Source organism: Pongo pygmaeus, chromosome 3 (assembly GCF_028885625.2).
Source record: "Pongo pygmaeus isolate AG05252 chromosome 3, NHGRI_mPonPyg2-v2.0_pri, whole genome shotgun sequence".
Taxonomy (NCBI): Eukaryota; Metazoa; Chordata; class Mammalia; order Primates; family Hominidae; genus Pongo; species Pongo pygmaeus.
Window position 1 is genome coordinate 140,374,802 of NC_072376.2, and position 20,732 is coordinate 140,395,533.

The 20,732-nt window shown below is 36.1% G+C and overlaps 1 protein-coding gene across 1 annotated transcript in view; it reads left to right on the plus strand.

Annotated features, from left to right (window-relative positions):
* SLC25A31 (solute carrier family 25 member 31) overlaps window positions 1–20,732 on the plus strand; it is a 40,601-nt gene that overhangs the window by 3,443 nt on the left and 16,426 nt on the right. The window contains exon 2 of the mRNA XM_054485063.2: window positions 10,342–10,469. Within this exon, the coding sequence (XP_054341038.1) occupies window positions 10,342–10,469 (128 nt within the window). The remainder of the gene's footprint in view (window positions 1–10,341; window positions 10,470–20,732) is intronic.

Genomic DNA, 20,732 nt, shown 5'->3' on the forward strand with positions numbered 1-20,732 from the left:
ACAACTTTTCCTTTCTTTAGGCCATGTGAGATGAGCTGGAGAAAGAGACATGAACACAGAATGCACAACTAGATGCTCTCTAGTTTCTTACCTTATCTCTGCTTTCTTTCCATTACAAGGATAGATCTCTGCATTATCGCCTTGAATATAGCTTTAAATATCACTTTGAGTGTTTTTGACACTTTTTATAAGCTTTTCTTGGCTTATGAAAGCTTCTGGATTTATCCTCATGTTGTTCTTAAAGATATATTCTTTAGTTGGTTTTATCACCTTCCAACTTTGTATGTGTACTTTTATTTAACACAGTTAAACCTTTATTATGCAAATTATGCATGATTATTGTAGAAAATTAGAAAATATAAAGAAGCAAAAAGTGACATCACTGCTAAAGTCACCACAGTTAACATTTTGGTTTTTCACTGAGCAAAATATGCATATGTAAATATGTGTTTAATCAAAGGAACTGTCTTATTAGTATGTTGTAAATGTAGCCTTTTAAAGAACTGATCTGAGTGTGGTAGCTCATGCCTATAATCGCAGCACTTTGGGAGGCAGAGGTGGGCAGATCACTTGAAGCCAGGAGTTCAAGAACAGCCTGGCCAACATGGTGAAACCTCGTCTCTACTAAAAATACAAAAATTAGCTGGGCATGGTGGCACATGCCTATAGTCCCAGCTACCTGGGAAGCTGAAACACAAGAACCACTTGAACCTGGGAAGCACAGGCTTCAGTGAGCCAAGATCGTGCCGCTACACTCCAGCCTGGGTACAGAGCAAGACTGTCTCAAAAAAAAAAAAAAAAAAGATCCATACAGTCTTTTTTACAAGTCTATCCAAACTCTTCTCTATTAGGAGTTCCATGTCATGAGTTTATCAGCTTTCATCTAAGCTTTTCCCAAACCCATTTTTCTGAAGACTTAGAACAGTGAGGTTTTTTAATATCCTAGGGTCCATCTTGAAGATGCTATTTTGGGGTATGGGAAGAAAATATTAGGTATTTTATTTATATGTACTTTAAGTAAAATACAAAAATAAATTTTACTGATATTTAATATATATTATAAATTGGCATTGTCACCTATGCTTGGGCCCAATGTCAGTTACATATCACAGGACATTAAGGGATCCTGAAAAAAAGAGTGGGAGTTACACAGGGTAGAGGGAATGACAAGCACCCTTCCTCAGTAATATATTATTGTTTATGTTTGCCCAATTAACTGGATTTATAGATTCTATTATCAGGTTTTAACTAAATCCTCAAAACATGGACAAAACTTTGAAAAAGATTCTGCCGTGAAAACCAAATCAAGGGTAACACCAATATCAAATGATGAACCACAAGAAAAAGACATAGCTGATGCCATTTACTCCAAGAAATGGCGTATTATTTCATCATTCACATGACATTCAGTGTAGAAACAATGACAGTCTAATTGGACCTGAGACAAGAAGACTATTTGAAATATAGATTCCTATATACTGTTCTTAAAAATGAACCTCACCCTAACAGTGCCTTGACATAATAGCAAATGATGGTGTGAAAACATCATAATTAGCAAGATATTTGAAAATATTGTTTTTCATCTTTTAAATAAATGTTTAACTTTGCTCTAATATCATCTAACATTCAAGTTTCCCTAACAACCCTATCTAAATAGCCTTTTATTATTCCCAATATTCATATATTGTTTTTTTCTTTACAGTTTTTTATTGCTAACAGACATAGTTATTTGCTACCTATCTCCCTGGTCCCTCCCTCTTAAGATGTAAGTTCCATAAGATCAGGAACATTGTTCCTAGTGCTGTCCCCAGTAGGCACAAAATGTCTGCTGTGGAGGAGGTACCAAATAAAAGTTTTTAAATGAAAAATCTTTATCTCATTCTTTAATTTATATTTTGAGTATGTTTTACAGATGTACATAATATGGTAGTATAATTGCAAAGGTATGTAATTTATTAATGTATACTATTTGGAAGTCATGCAGACTTTTTTTTAATTGATAGGCATATCATCAAAACATGTTGAACCTTCTCTGCAAAAAAAAAAAAAAAAAATGTTGGTTTAGACTATATATCCAAACATGCCTAACATTCTTGTTCTTGGCAAAGCCAGCCAATAAATGGCCCAGTAACTTTTTCCTGTCACTTTTATTTCAATTCTTATTTATTTGTTCAAAATTAGGTTCAGAGCAGGTTTTTCTCATCCTTCTTAAATTTTGAAGAAATTTTTTTCTTAGGAATTAGGTTAGAAACTTTTAAACTTTTATTTATTTATTTTACTTTTAATGGAGAAAGAGGTCACCATCACTGTATTTTTCTCTACCAATTTTGTGATATATATTAAGAAACCATCCATTTATTCTGTATGACTAGAGAGTCAAAACGTTCCTGCCATTGTATCACTTCTGCTTTAACCTTGTTTTATTCTAACCAAAAAATACTGTTTTATCCAGAATGGATTTTTATATAGAGGCAATAGAAGTGCAGTAACTCTAGACCTGGAGTCAAATGGACCTAGAACCAAGTCTCAGCCTTTCCCATACCTTGTAACTTTGAACAGTTTTTATTTAACCTTTCTCAGCCCCAGTTTCCTCAGTGGTATACTGGTATAATAACTATACCTATCTGATACAGTAGTTGTGAGGATTTAAAAAGATAATGCATGTAAAATATTCAACATGTGTCTATACCATAGTTAGTGCTCAAGTAATTGTAACTAATGTGTATGTGTGTGTTCCTGAATTTATAAACATGTACTCCAGATGTTCATTTGCAAATGAAATTATTTGGGATAAACTTGCATTACACATAGAGTAGATTTTTGTAGTCTTTCCAAGGGAGCTGGAACCTATGTAGTGCATAGCATATCTAAGTTAGAGTTGAATTAAAACGCTGAAACCTGACTCCCAAAAATAGTTAGAAAATGCATTCAGAATTTTACTTAGGGGCTCCTCCTGTATTGTACTCTTGGCAGGGGCATTGGAGTTTCTAACAGCAAGGTACAGCAGAGACAAAGAAGGAAATAAGAATAAGATGTTTTAGTGTGATCTATGGGAAAAGAGGTTAAAACAAGAGTTCTTAACCTGACACCCGGAGCTTCAGGGAATTCAAGAATTCTGTGACATCTATGTAAAACTATTTTATGTATGGGAGATTTTATATTTTTTCTGACCTAACCCATTAAGAATTGCCTGCTATACTACTTTAACAGTTTTCCTGTTATACTCCTAGGGATTTGTTTGTAAATTTTCATTGAGATACTGACGTTTCTTTTGATGCAAATGGTTTTATTCGAGCAAATACAATTTTTCTCAAAGGCACACATTCTTCAGCCAACACTAGCAAACCTCTTTAGTCATAAATCTGACACTCTGTCATCATGGTCTCATGTTAGTTTCCAGATGTCTTTATCATTAAAACCTTCTGTTTATGTTCAGTACACTAATCAAAGTTACAAACCTTTGTACTACTCTTTTTTTTTTTCTTTCAGATAGGGTCCTGCTCCATCGCACAGGCTGGACTGCAGGGCACAATCGTGACTTAACTGCAGCCTGGAGTTTTGGTGTTCAAGAACTCCCACCTCAGCCTCCTCAGTAGCAGGGAGCACAGGCACATGCCACCATGGCAGCTAAGTTTGTTTGGGGTTTGTTTTTTTTAGAGATAGGATCTCACTGTGTTACCCAGGCTGGTCTCAAACTTCTGGCCTCAAGCAGTCATCCCTCTTCAGCCTTCCAAGTCATTGGGATTACAGGCATGAGCCACCATGCCTGGCTTGTGCTATTATATGTTATACTCATTTTTTGTATGCTCAGCAATATAATCATAATTACAGAATTATAACTAATAACTCCTAGTCTGAAACCCATAATATCTCATACCAGTCAGCTGAATTAGCCATTTCCAGAGTGGCCATTAATAGTTAAAAAGCCATGTGTAAAATAGCGTTCAAAAACCAGTTTATTAGTTTTTTCCTTTAAACAGCTGATTTCAATTTTCTTTTTAGGAGAGGGTCTCACTTTGTTCCCCAGGCTGGAGTGTGGTGCCACCATCACAGCTCACTGCAGCCTTGGCCTCCCAGGGTCAAGCGATTCCCACTCTGGATTCAAGCAATTCTCATTCCTCAGCCTCCTGAGTAGCTGAGACTACAGACGTGCACCACCACACCCAGCTAATTTTTTGTATTTCAGTAGAGATGGGCTTTCACCGTGTTGCCCAGGCTGGTCTCAAATTAAGCTCAGGCAATCTACCTGGCTCAGCCTCCCAAAGTGCTAGGATTATAGATGTGAGCCACCACGCCTGGCCCAAATTGTTTAATTACCATATAATCTGTTCTTTTGACTTTTTTTTTGATATTGACTTCTGTTTTTATTCTGTTGTGTTTGATATAATTTCAATTTTTTTGTATTTATGGAGACTTGCTTTATGGCTTAGCATGTGGTCAATCTTGGAGTATGTTCCATGTGTAGAAGAGAAGAATGTAATTCTCTGGTTGATGGGTGGAGTATTCTATAGATGTCTATTAGGTTCAAATGGTCAAGTGTGGAAATTAAGTCTAGAATTTCTATGTTCATTTTCTGCCTTGATGGTCTAATGCTGTTGGTGGGGTGTTGAAGTCCCCCACTCTTATTGTGTGACTGGCTAAGTCTTTTTGTAAGTGTAGAAGTACTTGTTTTATAAATCTGGGTGGTCCAAATGTTGGGTATGTATATATTTAGGATAGTTAAATCTTCTTGTTGAATTGAACCCTTTTTCATTATGTGATGCACATCTTTGTCCTTTTTATTTTTGCTGGTTTAAACTCTGTTATATCTCATATAAGAATAATGACCCCTGCTCTTTTTTGTTTTTTATTTGCATGATCCTTTTCCAACCCTTTACTTTGAGCCTGTGGGTGTCATTACATGTGAGATTGGTCTCTTAAAGACAGCAGACAGATGCATCTTGTTTTTTATCCAGCTTGTCACTCTGTACCTTTTAAATGGGGTGGTTAGAGGTTTACATTGAAGGTTAATATTTGATATATGAGGTTTTGATCATATTGTGAATTTGTTAGCTGGTTTCTTCATATTTTATATTGTGTGGTTGCTTTGTAGGATCTCTTGGCTATGTTCTTAACAGTGTTTTTGTAGTAGCAGGTATTTTTCTTTCATTTCCATGTGTAGAGCTCCCTTAAGGATTGCTTGTCACCTGGTCTGGTGGTAACTAAATTCTCTTAGCACTTGCTTGCCTGGGAAAGATTTTATCTCTTCTTCATGTATAAAATTTAGTTTGATGTGATATGAAATTCTTGGTTTGAATTTTTCTTTAAGAATGCTGAAAATAGGCCCCCAATCTCTCCTGGCTTGTAATGTTTCTGCTGAGAAGGCTACTGTTAGCTTGATGGGTTTCTCTTTGTACATGATCTGACCTTTTCCTTTAGCTCTCTTTAAGATTTTTTCTTTAGTGTTGACCTTGGACATTCAGGTGACCTTGGACATTCTGGGTAGGGGCTTTAGACTTTGCTCTGTAACCCTTGGGGGTGTAACTGTAGACAGTGTTGGACAGGGGCTTTTGACTTTGCTTCTATAGCCCTATGCACGTATGTCAGCAGGTTTTTTATTGGGCTATGGGATCCAACCTGCAGGCCAGTAGATTGCATGTACAGCTAAGTCAACTGAGGCTACATATGTACTTGACCCCTATTTACTGGGAGAAAGGATGGGCCAGGCTGATGATTCAGGAGAGCAGATGGTCAGAATGCCTGGAAATCTGCCTGGTTGCGGAGCAGAGACAGCCCCACTTCACCACAATGTCTACACAGGAAGGATGGGGCAGCTCAGGCTGCTGATCATGGCAATTAGGTACTCTGCCTGCCTGAGTGTGAAGCTGAGAAGGCCCCCTCCGCACAGATCTTTGCAAAGGAAGGGTGGGGTGACTCAGGCTGCCAATGCAGATGAGCAGGTTCTTTGAATGCCTGGAGATCTGCCTGTGTATGGAGCAGAGAGGGCCCCACTGCACCACAATCTCTGCACAGAAAGGGTAGGTGGCTCAGGCTGCTTATCTAGGTGAGTGGGTGCTCCAAATGCCTGGAGGTCTCTTCAGTTTCTTTCATCAGTTTTTTAAACTTTTTGGCGTACAGATCTTTCACCTCTTTGGTTAAATTTATTCCTAATGTTTTGTTTATGCTATTGTGAATGACACTGTTTTATTACTTTTTCAGGTAGTTCATTGTTAGTATATAGAAATGTGATTGATTTTTCTGTGTTGATTTTATATCCTAAAACTTTACTGAATTATTAGTCTAATAGTTTGTTGGCATATTTAGGGTTTTCTGTATGTAAGATCATGTCATCTGCAAACAGAGACAGTTTAACTTCTTTTTAATTTGGATACTTTTCTTGTTTTTTTCCTAATCACTCTGGCTAGAACTTAAGGTACTATATTGAATAAAAGTGCAAGAGTGGATCCCTTTGTCTTATTCCTGATCTCGGAGGAAAGTTTTCAACTTTTCTCCACTGAGTATGATGTTATCTGTGAGCTTGTCACATATGGCCTTTATTATGTTGTAGTACATTGCTTCTATACCTAATTTGTTGAGAGTTTTTATTACATAAAGATAAATTCTGTCAAATGCTTCTTCAGCATTTTTTGAGATGCTCATATGATTTTTGTCCTTCATTCTGTTAATGTGGTATATCACATTTACCAATTTGTGCATGTTGAGCCATCCTTGCATCCCAGGCATAAATCGCACTTGATTGTGGTGAATGATCTTTTTATCATTATATTGAATTCAATTTGGTAGTATTTTGTTGAGGATTTTTGCATGTTTGTTCATTGGAATATTGGCCTGTAATTTTCTTTTCTTGTAGTATTTTGGTTTGATTTGGTACCCGGGTAATGTTGGCCTTGTAAAATGAATTTAGTAGAATTCAGCTGTGAAATCATCAGATCCTGGGCTTTTCTTTATTGTTAAGTTTCTGATTACTGATTCAATCATTGTTGGTCTGTTCAGAAATTTATTCATGATTCAGACTTGTTAGATTATATGTTTCTAGAAATTTATCAATGTCATATATGTTATTTAATTTCTTGGTATATAACTGTTCATAGTAATCTCTTATGACTCTTTGTATTACTGTACTATTAGTGGTAATGTCTCTTCTTTCACTTATAATTTTACTTACTTGAGTCTCCTCTCTTTTTTTCTTAAGTCTAGCTAGAGGTTTGTCAATTTTGTTTATCTTCTAATAAAATACCAACCAGCACTGGATCTCAAAAAAATAAACTCTTAGTTTGATTGATATTTTTCTATTATTTTTATAGTCTCTATTTCATTTATTTCTGCCATTGAAACCAGCTCAATTGGCCCATGGAACGGATGTTTATTGTTTCTCATCAATAAACCAAGAAATTGACCTTCTCAGTCTTAAAACTTGAGAAACTCGTATTTGTCATATCTGAGTTCCTTTCTCAGGAAACCAACCTTTGGGCCTCCCAGATAGTATCAAGGAACTGAAACTTACCAGATCACCACATCTGGACATTGAGACACTAACCCCTTGCCTGTCATGGTTGCCTGATTGATTACCTGTTGACCAAGTCCTTCTTCTTATCCCTCCCTAATTCTTGCTTTCCCACACATAGTTACATTTCTTTTCTGCTATATAAACTCCTAATTTTAGTGCGTGAAAGAGATGGATTTGAGATTGATCTGTTCTCCTCAGACACAGCACCCAAAAAAGCCTTCTTCCCTGGCAGTACTCATCGTCTCTGTGATTGGCTTTCTGTGCAATGAGCAGCAGAACCTAGACTAAACCCTTGGCATTTTGGTAACACTAATTTTTATTGTCTCTCTCCTTCTTCTAACTTTGGACTTAGTTTGTTCTTTTTTCTAGCTCCTTGTGGTATAAAATTAGGTTATTTGAGATCTTTCTTCTTTATACATATGCATTTATTGCTATAAACTTCTCTCTTGACTGCTTTTGATGCATCTATGAGTGTTGGTATGTTGTGTTTCCATTTTATCCCAAGATTTAATTTTCCTCTTCATTTCTTCTTTGACCCATTGGTTGTTAAGAGCATGTTGTTTACTTTCCATGTATTTGTGAATTTTTTAATTATCTTCCTGTTCAAAAATTGTTACAGCAGTTTCTTTTTTTAATAAAGCTTCATCTATTATAATAATTTTAGAACTTTTTTCTGATTTGTTTCTCCAGAAATCCAAGCCTAGAATAGAGTTTTGGAGTCAGACAGAAAGCCTGACTTTAAGTCTTGGTTGGCTAGTAATCCTCAGACAGTTTTTCTTTTTCTTTTCTTTTCTTTTTTTTTTTTTTTTTTTTTTAAAGACAGGTTCTTATTCTGTCACCCATGCTGGAATGAGGTTGAGTGATCATAGCTCACTGCAGCCTCTACATCCTCAGCTCAAGAAATCCTCCTACTTCAGCCTCCTGAGTAGTTGGAACTACAGGCACATGACACTGCACATGGCTAATTTATTTTTTTAATTTTTTGTAGAGATGCGGTCTCACAATGTTGCCCAGGCTGGTCTTGAATTCTTGAGCTCAAGCAGTCCTCCCAATTTGGCCTCCCAAAGTGCTGGAATTACAGGCGTGAGCCACTGCCCCAGCCTAGTTTTTAAACTTTTTAAAGTTTCACTTTGTACATACTTAAAATGGGTAGGTTGGAGAACCTATGTAATAAGCATAATTGATTAAATGATATACATGTAAATTCTTTGCCAGTGACTGGTTCATATAGTGAATGCTCAGTAAGTAGTAGCTGTTACCATCACATGTTGAATACCCTAGTAAAGATGGAGTCAGCCATGAGTACTGAGATTATTTCTTTGCCATTAAATATGCTTCTGAATTGTCTTTGTGTAATCACTTTATATTCAGCCTTGGGTTCACCAAGATTCTTTATTTTTTTCCCACAGGGTTAATGTTACTTATTTAACAAACAAGTAGCTTTCCCTCTATGTACTTATCTAACTTTGTTCAATTCTGAGCACTAGCCCAGTTAACTGAGATTATTTTCTTTTGAATCTTTATTTATTTACTTTAGTTTTTTTTTATACTTTAAGTTTTAGGGTACATGTGCACAGTGTGCAGGTTAGTTACATATGTATCCATGTGCCATGCTGGTATGCTCCACCCATTAACTCGTCATTTAGCATTAGGTATATCTCCTCATGCTATCCCTCCCCCCTCCCCCCACCCCACAACAGTCCCCAGAGTGTGATGTTCCCCTTCCTGTGTCCATGTGTTCTCATTGTTCAATTCCCACCTATGAGTGAGAACATGCGGTGTTTGGTATTTTGTCCTTGCAATAGTTTACTGAGAATGATGATTTCCAGTTTCATCCATGTCCCTACAAAGGACATGAACTCATCCTTTTTTATGGCTGCAGAGTATTCCATGGTGTATATATGCCACATTTTCTTAATCCAGTCTATCATTGTTGGACATTTGGGTTGGTTCCAAGTCTTTACTATTGTAAATAGTGCCGCAGTAAACATACGTGTGCATGTGTCTTTATACCAGCATGATTTATAGCCCTTTGGGTACATACCCAGTAATGGGATGGCTGGGTCAAATGTTATTTCTAGTTGTAGATCCCTGAGGAATCGCCACACTGACTTCCACAATGGTTGAACTAGTTTACAGTCCCACCAACAGTGTAAAAGTGTTCCTATTTCTCCACATCCTCTCCAGCACCTGTTGTTTCCTGACTTTTTAATGATTGCCATTCTAACTGGTGTGAGATGGTATCTCATTGTAGTTTTGATTTGCATTTCTCTGATGGCCAGTGATGGTGAGCATTTTTTCATGTGTTTTTTGGCTGCATAAATGTCTTCTTTTGAGAAGTGTCTGTTCATGTCCTTCGCCCACTTTTTGATGGGGTTGTTTTTCTGTTGACCAGGAAAGGGAACTCCCTGACCCCTTGCGCTTCCCGAGTGAGGCAATGCCTCGCCCTGCTTCGGCTCGTGCACAGTGCGCTGCACCCACTGTCCTGTGCCCACTGTCTGGCACTCCCTAGTGAGGTGAACCCGGTACCTCAGATGGAAATGCAGAAATCACCCATCTTCTGCGTCACTCACGCTGGGAGCTGTAGACCGGAGCTATTCCTATTTGGCCATCTTGACTTGGTCCCTATTTGAAATTTTTTAAAAAATGGAATGGGGTTCAATAGAGTTAACACTGCCTTTTTATTTTTCAATGGAGACACACATTTTAGAAAACTTTATTTTTCTCATAAGAAAAGGTATGTTTTAGATAGTTCATATAGCTAAATTTGCTAAAACTATGGCAATTGTTTAATAATACAATGTAGGTTTTTGTACTTATGTTTCCTTCTATAGGTTTCTTCAGTTTTTGGCGTGGCAATTTGGCAAATGTTATTCGGTATTTTCCAACACAAGCTCTAAACTTTGCTTTTAAGGACAAATACAAGCAGCTATTCATGTCTGGAGTTAATAAAGAAAAACAGGTAATTATTTTTTTTTTTTACTTTTTGCTTCCAATATAGAAATTTTCCATCCAATATAAATTTCCTATCCAGTGTAAATATATTTCACTATCTCTAAAATTTTCTTTAAAATGGTTAGATTTGTCTTAACTGTGATGTTTTATTTGGGGAAGATGTGCTCAAGTAGTGGGAAAAAATAATAAGTATGTATTGTTACAAAAATCATAAAGGATCTTTTGTCTCAAGGCAGTATTGTTTGAATAAATATTACACTTAATGTAATTTCATCTTATTACTGTTTTGCCCTGGGGAAACATGGCATTTTGTCTGCTTATTGTAAGTGCAGAAAGAAATCAACAAGTTCGTAGTTCCTATTACTGAGGTAATTTATATCCTGAAGAAGTAAATTATTTCTTCTTTGAGAATAAAGATATATTTAGCTGAGATTAAAGTGTATAGAAGTCCAAATGGAGCAAAACTGGAAAATGATAAATTTAAACTAGAGAATTCTTTTTATTGCAAGGATACTTTTTTTTTTTCCAAGTAATTACTCCCTTGGTTACAATATCTCAGTTTCAAAATTTCCTACTCATATAAACTACATGTTATTTATTCTGATTTCTATTTGTTTTGTTGTATCCAATACACTATACTACCTACATTACTCCCGAGATCTTCCCCTCACTCTTACAAAATCTCTCTTCCCCCTCATCTTTTCTCTTTTTCTCCCTATCACTCCTCATCTCCCACTCCTGCCTCAGCCAACCAAGCTGTCTTAGGAGGTTTTTTAAAAGCAAGTCTTTGTGGAACATTTCATTGTTGCTGCCCCCTTAAATTTCCTTTTATGCTCTGTATTCCCCTTTTTCACAGTTTTATTAACAGTTGTTCATTGAATGTTTTGCCCTGTACTTTGGCCAGGGTGGTGGGGCAGGGTGAGGGGGCGCAGGTAGAAAGGTAACCAAGAAAATTCCCTAGACTTAGAATTGGAAGGTTTAGATTTTGATCTTGTTTAGCTACATGAGGTTTTTTAAATTTTATTTTAGGTTTGGGGGTACATGTGAAGGTTTGCTTTATAGGTAAACTCGTGTCACAGGGGTTTTTTGTACAGATAATTTCATCACTCAAGTATTAAGCCTACCACCCAATAGTTATTTCTCCTGCATCTCTCCATCCTCCCACCCCCCACCCTCAAGTAGATCCCAATGTCTGTTTTTTCCTTCTTTGTATTCATAAGTTCTCATCATTTAGCTCCCACTTACAAGTGAGAACATGCAGTATTTGGTTTTCTGTTCCTGCATTAGTTTGCTAAGGATAATAGCCTCCAGCTCTGTTCACGTTCCCACAAAAGACATGATTTTGTACTTTTTTATGGCTGCATAGTATTGCATGTTATATATGTACCACATTTTCTTTATCCAATCTGCCATTTATGGGCACTTAGGTTGATTCTAGGTTTTTGCTATTGTGAGTAGTGCTACAATGAACATTCACATACATGTGTCTTTATAGTAGAATGATTTGTGTTACTCTGGGTATATACCCAGTAATGATACCTCTGTTTTTAGCTCTTTGAGGAATCACTATACTGCTTTCCACAATGGTCCAACTAATTTACACTCCCACCAACAGTATATAAGTGTTCCCTTTTCTCCACAACCTCGCCAGCATCTGTTATTTTTTGACTTTTGAATAGTAGCCATTTTGACCATGAGACAGTATCACATTGTGGTTTTGATTTGCATTTTTCTAATGATCAGTGATACTGAGCCTTTTCCATATGGTTGTTGGCCGTGTGTATGTCTTTTTTTTTAAGAGTGTCTGTTCATGTCCTTTGCCCACTTTTTAATGGGGTTGTTTTTCTGTTGCAAATTTAAGTTCCTTGTAGATGCTAGATAGTAGACCTTTGTCACTTTGCAAATATTTTCTCCCATTCAGCTGGGTATGGTGAGGCAGGAGAATCGCTTGAACCCAGGAGGTGGAGATTGCAGTGAGCTGAAATTGCGCCACTGCACTCCAGCCTGGGCAACTGAGGGAGACTCCATCTCAAAAAAAAAAAAAAAAAAATAGCCAGGTTCAGTGGCTCACTCTTGTTATCCCAGATTCTGAGGAGGCTGGGATAACTCCTGTTATCCTGAATACTTGAGGTGGGATGATTGCTTGAAGCCAGGAGTTTGAGACAAGCCTGGGCAATACAGCAAGACCCCATGTCGAAAAATACATAAACAAAGAATACTTGGAGATACATTTTAATCAACTTGCCAAGAGTCAAAAACAGAGAGTTTTAAAATTAGCAGAAAGAATTAATCACATGTGAGGTTATAAGTGAACTTCTCAAAGGAAACCTTGCAAGCCAGAAGTATTGGCATGACATTTTCAGAGTGCTAAAAGAAAAAAAAATGTTAGCCAAGAATATTATACCTGGCTGAATTGTCTGTCAGAAATGAAAGAGAGATAAAGACACATTTCAAGGCAAAAGCTAAAGGAGTTCATCACCACCAGACTGACGTTGCAAGAAATGCTAATGGGAATTCTTAAAGTTGAAAGGACAATAACAACATGAAAACATATGAAAGTATAAACTTCAGTGGTAAAGGTATACAGGTGCTCCTCAACTTACAGTGGGGTGACAGCATGTTAAACTCATAATAAGTGGAAAATATTAAGTCAAAAATACATTTAATGCCCTGATAAATCGATTATATAGTCAAAAATCATAAGTTGAACCATTGGAAGTCCAAATACTCCTTGACTCATGATGCGATTATTTCCTTATAAACTCATGGTAAAGTCAAAAATTGTAATTTGAACCATTTGTATTGTCAAATTTGAAATACTCTAATACTGTAAAGGTGATGTGTTTATCACTTTTAATCTTTAAAGTCAGAAGACATTATTAAAAACAACTAACTATAATATTTAACAGATATGCAGTATACATAAATGTAAAATGTGATATCAGTAGCATAAAATGGAGAAGTAAACATATAGAGTTTTTATGTGCAGTTGAACTTAAGTTGATATCAGCTTAAATTAGAATATTGTAATTATAAGGTGTTTTATGTGAGCCCCATGATAACCATAAAGTTAAAAACCTCTAGTAAATACAAAAAAAAGGAGAAAGGAATTAAAGCCTGCCTTTACAGAAATACAACAAATTATGAAGGAAGACACCAAGATTGGAGGAAAAGAAGAAATGAACTACAAAAAAGTAAACAGTTAACAAAATGGCAATAGTAAGTCCATATTATTAATAACTTAAATTGTAAATGAATGATTTTTAATTTAAAAACATAGTGGTAAAGGGATTAAAAAGACTCAACAATTTGTTGCCTATAAGAGGCTTACATTAGCCTTAAGTATACACATATACCCCATCAAGCTACCAATGACTTTCTTCACAGAATTGGAAAAAACTACTTTAAAGTTCCCATGGAACCAAAAAAGAGCCCACATTGCCAAGTCAATCCTAAGCCAAAAGAACAAAGCTGGAGACATCACGCTACCTGACTTCAAACTATAATACAAGGCTACAGTAACCAAAACAGCATGGTACTGGTACCAAAACAGAGATATACACCAATGGAACAGAACAGAGCCCTCAGAAATAATACCACACATCTACAACCATCTGATCTTTGACAAACCTGACAAAAACAAGAAATGGGGAAAGGATTCCCTATTTAATAAATGGTGCTGGACAACTGGCTAGCCATATGTAGAAAGCTGAAACTGGATCCCTTCCTTACACCTTGTAGAAAAATTAATTCAAGATGGATTAAAGACTTAAATGTTAGACCTAAAACCATAAAAACCCTAGAAGAAAACCTAGGCATTACCATTCAGGACATAGGCATGGGCAAGGACTTCATGTCTAAAACACCAAAAGCAATGGCAACAAAAGCCAAAATTGACAAATGGGATCTAATTAAACTCAAGAGCTTCTGCACAGCAAAAGAAACTACCATCAGAGTGAACAGGCAACCTACAGAATGGGAGAAAATTTTTGCAATCTACTCATCTGACAAAGGGCTAATATCCACAATCTACAAAGAACTCAAACAAATTTACAAGAAAAAAACAACCCCATCAAAAAGTGGGCAAAAGATATGAACAGACACTTCTCAAAAGAAGACATTTATGCAGCCAACAAACATGAAAAAATGCTCATCATCACTGGCCATCAGAGAAATGCAAATCAAAACCACAGTGAGATACCATCTCACACCATTTAGAATGGCAGTCATTAAAAAGTCAGGAAACAACAGGTGCTGGAGAGGATGTGGAGAAATAGGAACACTTTTACACTGTTGGTGGGACTGTAAAGTAGTTCAACCATTGTGGAAGACAGTGTGGTGATTCCTCAAGGATCTAGATCTAGAAATATCATTTGACCCAGCCATCCCATTACTGGGTATATACCCAAAGGATTATAAATCATGCTGCTATAAAGACACATGCATACGTATATTTATTGTGGCACTATTCACAATAGCAAAGACTTGGAACCAACCCAAATGTCCATCAGTGATAGACTGGATTAAGAAAACGTGGCACATGTACACCATGGAATACTATGCAGCCATAAAAAAGGATGAGTTCATGTCCTTTGTAGGGACATGAAGGAAGGTGGAAACTATCATTCTCAGCAAACTATCACAAGGACAAAAAACCAAACACCGCATGTTCTCACTCATAGGTTGGAATTGAACAATGAGAACACTTGGACACAGGAAGGGGAACATCACACACCGGGGCCTGTTGTGGGGTAGGGGGAGCGGGGAGGATAGCATTAGGAGATATACCTAATGTAAATGACGAGTTAATGGGTGCAGCACACCAGCATGGCACATGTATACATATGTAACAAACCTGCACGTTGTGCACATGTACCCTAGAACTTAAAGTATAATTAAAAAAAAAAGATATTGCAGGCAAATGGAAATTTAAAAAGAGCAGAGGTGGCTATACTTACATCATACAAAATAGACTTTAAGTCAAAAACTGTGAAAACAAAGAATATCATTACGTAATGATAAAGGGGTCAGTTCATCAAGAGCATATAACAATTGTAAATATAAATGCACTCTACATTGGAGCACCTAAATCTATAAAACAAATATTAATAGATTTGAAGGGAGAGACAGACTGCAAAGCATACTGCACTTTCAACAATGGGCAGATCATCCAGACAGAAAATAAGAAAACATTGAGCTTGAACTACACTTTAGATCAAATAGATCTAACAGATATATTTAGAACATTCTATCCAAAACCTGCAGAATACACATTTTCACAAGCATATATGCAAGTCTTAAGAAATTTAAGGAGGTTGAAATCATGTCAAGTTATCTTTTCTGACCATAGTGGAGTGAAACTAGAAATCAAGAACAGGAGAAATTTAGGGAAAATCACAAATATGTGGAAATTAAACAACATGCTTCTGAACAACCAGTGGATCAAAGAAGAAACCAAAAGGAAAATTTTTAAATATCTTGAGAGAAATTTAAATGGAAGCACAACATAGCAAAACTTATAGGGTATAGCAAAAGCAGTTCTAAGAGGAAGTTTATAGCAACAGAAGAAAGACCTCAAATAACCTAATGTTAAACCTTATAGAACTAGAAAAAGAAGAATAAACTAAGCCCAAAATCAGTTGAAGGAAGGAAAAAAACATCACAATAGAAATAAATGAAATAGAGACTAGAGATAAAAGATTTTTAAAAACTAAGAGTGGGTTCTTTGAACAGATAAACAAAATAGAAAAAACCCTTGGCCAGGACTAAAAATAAGTCTCATATAAATCAGAAGCGAAAGAGGAGACATTGTAGCTGAAACCTAGAAATGCAAAGGATCTTTAAGAGTATTGAAGGATTTTTATGCCATATAAATTATGAAAATTTATATGCCAAGTAATTATGTAGCCTGGAAGAAATGGATAAATTCATAGAAACATACAACTTATCAACACTGAATCATGAAGAACTAGAAAATCTGAACAGACCAACAATGAGTAAGGAAATTAAGTCCATAATCAAAAACTTCCAAACAAAGAAAAACCCAGGATCAGATGGCTTTATGGCAAATATTTAAGAACTAATACCAGTCCTCCTCACAGTCTTCAAAAAAATGGAAGAGAAGGCAACACCTTCAGACTCATTTTATGAGGTCAGCATTACTCTGATACCAAAGCCAGAGAAGGACACTAGAAGAAAAGAAAATTACAGGTCAGCGTCCCTAGTGAACAAACATGCAGAAATCCTCAAGAAAATACTAGCAAACTGAATTCACCTGCACATTAAAAGGATTATTTATTATGATCAAGTGGGATTTATTCCTGAGATATAAGGATAGTTCAATATACACAAATCAATACATGTGATAAACTGTATTAACAAAAACCATAGCAGCATCTGAGTAGATGTCAGAAAAAGCATTTTACAAAGTTCATTCTTTCACATTAAAAACTCAACAAGTTAGGCGTAGAAGGAATGTATCTCAACACAAAAAAAGATCACATATAATAAGCCCACAGCTAACATTATATACAACAGTGAAAAATTGAAAACTTTTTCTCTAAGATCACAAACCAGACACACTCACCACTTCTATTCCACAAAGTACTAGAAGTCCTAGCCAGAGCAGTTAAACAAGAAAAAGAAATAAAAGGCATGCACGTGGACAGAAAGAAGTAATATTGTCTCTGTTGTCAGGTAGCATGATCTTATACATAGAAAACCCCAAGGACCACCAGAAAACTGTTAGTACTGGTAAATGAACTCAGTAAAGTCACAGGATACAAAATTAACATGCAAAAATTAGTCACGTTTTACATACTAACAATGAATTCTCTTAACAAGGAATAAGAAAGTAATATTTACAATGGCTTTAAAAAAAAAATACTTAGTAAATTTAACCAAGGAGGTGAAAGATCCATATACTGAAAAGTGTAAAACACTGATTAAAGAAACCAAAACTGAAATATAAGACCTGAAACATAAAACTAGCAGAAGAACGCACAAGTAACTAGAAACTCATTGTGTGTTCATAGTTTGGAAAAATTAATACTATTAAAATGCCCCTACTATCCAAAATAATCTACAGATGCAGTGCTGTTTCTATCAAAATTCCAATGGCATTTTTTCACAGAAATAAAAAAAGAATCCTTCAATTTATATGGGATCACAAAATACCCACAAAAAGAACAAAGCTGGAGCTATCATACCACCTGGTTTTAAAATCTGCTACAAAGCTATAGTAATCAAAACAGCATGAAAATGGCATAAAAACAAACATAACCAGTATGACAGGACAGAAAGCCCAGAAGTAAACTCACATATCTATGGTCAGTTGATTCTTGACAAAGAAGCCAAGAACACACAATGGGGAAAGGACAGTCTCTTCAATAAGTGGTATTGACAAAATGGATGTCCATATGCAGAAGAATGAAATTGGACTTTTATCTCACACCATATACAAAAAAATTAAAACATACTAAAGATTTAAATATGAGACCTGAAACATAAAACTAGTAGAATAAAACATTGGGGAAAAGCTCCATGACATTGGTCTGAGCCATGATTTTTTGGATATGACCCTAAAAGCACAAGTAATAAAAGCAAAACTTACAGACAGATGGGATAGTATCAAACCAAAATGCTTCTGAACAGGAAAGGAAACAACAGAGTGATGAGACAACCCATCACTTGGGAGAATATGTTTGCAAACAAAATATTTGCCAAAAAAAAATCTGACAAAGGGGCTAATATAAAAACTGTATAGAGAATTCAAATACTTTCATAATATAAAAACAAATGACCTGATTAGAAAATGTACCAAAAACCTAAAGAGACACTTCTCAAACGAAGACATACAGATGGACAACAGGTACATGAAAAAATGCTGAACATTACTAACCAGGGAGATGCAAATTAAAACCACTTTGAAATATCACCTCATACCTGTTAGAATGACCATTATCAAAAATATGAAAGATATGTGTTAGCAAGACTATAGAGAAAAGAAAACCCTTGTATACTGTTGGAAATGTAAATTACTTTAGACGCTTTAGAAAATAATATAAAAGTACCTTAAAAAACTAAAAATAGGGCCAGGTGTGGCGGCTCACGCCTATAATCCCAGCACTTTGAGAGGCCGAGGCGGGCGGATCACCTGAGGTCAGGAGTTTGAGACCAGCTGGCCAACATGGTGAAATTCCATCTCTACTAAAAATACAAAAATTAGCTGGACATGGTGGTGTGTTCCTGTAATCCTAGCTACTAGAAAGGCTGAGGCAGGAAAATCGCTTGAACCCAGGAGGTGGAGGTTGCAGTGAGCCAAGATCGTGCCATTGCGCTCCAGCCTGGGCGACAGAGCAAGACCCCACCTCAAAAAAAAAAAAAAATAGAACTACCACAGTATTCAGCAATCCCACTACTGGGTTATATATTCCAAAGGAATTGAAATCAGCATGATGAAGAGATATCTGCACAATCTGCAGTCTTGTTTATTGCAGCATTATTCACAATAGCTAAGATATGGAAGCAACCTAAGTGTCCATGAGCAGATGAATGGATAAAGAAAATGTATGTATTCAGTGGAATATTACTGAGCCTTATAGAAGACAGAAATTCTGTCATTTGTGACGTGGAATAACCAGCTAAGTGAAGTAACAGGTGCAGAAAGACAAATACTGCTACTGACTTTGTATATCCCACTTATATATGGAATTTTAAAATGTTGATCTCATAGAAGCAAAGTAGACTGGTGGTTTCTGAGGTCGATGGAGCGTCGGGGGATGAGGAATGGGTAGATGTTGCTCAAAGGGTACAAAGTTTCATTTAGACAGGAGGAATAAGTTTTAGGGCTCTGTTGTACACCATGAGACTGTAGTTAATAATAATGTGTATTTCAAAATTGCTAAAAGAGTATGTTTTAAATGTTCTCACCACAAAAATTTAAGTATGTGATGTATATGTTAATTAGCTTGGCCACTCAACAATATAAATGTAAATCAAAATACCACATTGTACCCCATAAATATATACAATTATTTGTCAACTAAAAATTTTTTTGTCATTGATACTTTTAGCCATTGTACCGAAAAATTTTTTTAAGTCATTGATACAACACAATAAGATATCACTAAATACCTACAATAATGACAACACCGAAGTGGTCACAGTGCAGAGAAACCAAATCACTCTTATATTGCCGGTGGAATGTGAAATGGCACTGCCACTCTGGAAAAAAGTATGGCGATTTCTTAGAAACTAACATACACCCACCATATAATGCATGTTTACACTTCTGGGTGGGCATTTATCCTGGAGAAATGAAAATTTATGTTCATACAAAAACCAGCATACACAATGTTCAATAGCAGCTTTTCTTACAATAGGCAAAATCTAGAAACAACTCAGATGTCCTTCAGTAGGCAAATGGTTAAACTGTGGTAAACCACATCACGGGTTATTACTCAGCAGTAGAAAGGAAGAAAATTTTAAAATAATAGATTCGGGGGATACATACACGTTTGTTACATGGGTATATTGTGTAATGCTGGGGTTTGGGCATCTGTTGAACCCATCAACCAAATAGTCAACATGGTACCCAGCAGGTAGCTTTTCAACCCTTCCCCCACTTTCCTCCCTGCTTTTGGAGTTGCCAGTGTCTATTGTTTCCACCTTTATGTACACGTGTACCCTCTGTTTAGTTCCCACTTATAAGTGAGAACATGCAGTGTTTAATTTTCTGTTTCTGCATTAATTCACTTAGGATAATGGCCTCCAGCTGCATCCATGTTGCTGCCAAGGTCATTATTTCATTCTTTTTTTAAAGCTGTATGGTATTCCATGGTGTATATGTACCACATTTATTTATCCAGTCATCCATTGATGGGCGCTTAGGTTGATTCTACGACTTTGTTATTGTGATTCGTGCTAAGATAAACATACAAGTTCAGATGTCTTTTTCATACAATAATTTCTCTTCCTTTGGATAGATAGCCAGTAATAGGATTGCATAGTAGTTCTATTTTTAGTTCTTTGAGATATCTCCATACTGTTTTCCATGGGGGTTGAACTAATTTACATTCCCACCAACAATGTATAAGCATTCCCTTTTTTACACATGACTGACATATATTATTTTATGACCTTTTAATAGCCATTTTGACTAGTGTGAGATGGTATTGTGCTTTTAATAGGTCATTGTGCTTTTAATATGCATTTCTCTGATGATTAGTGTATTAGTCCATTTTCATGCTGCTGATAAAGACATACCTGA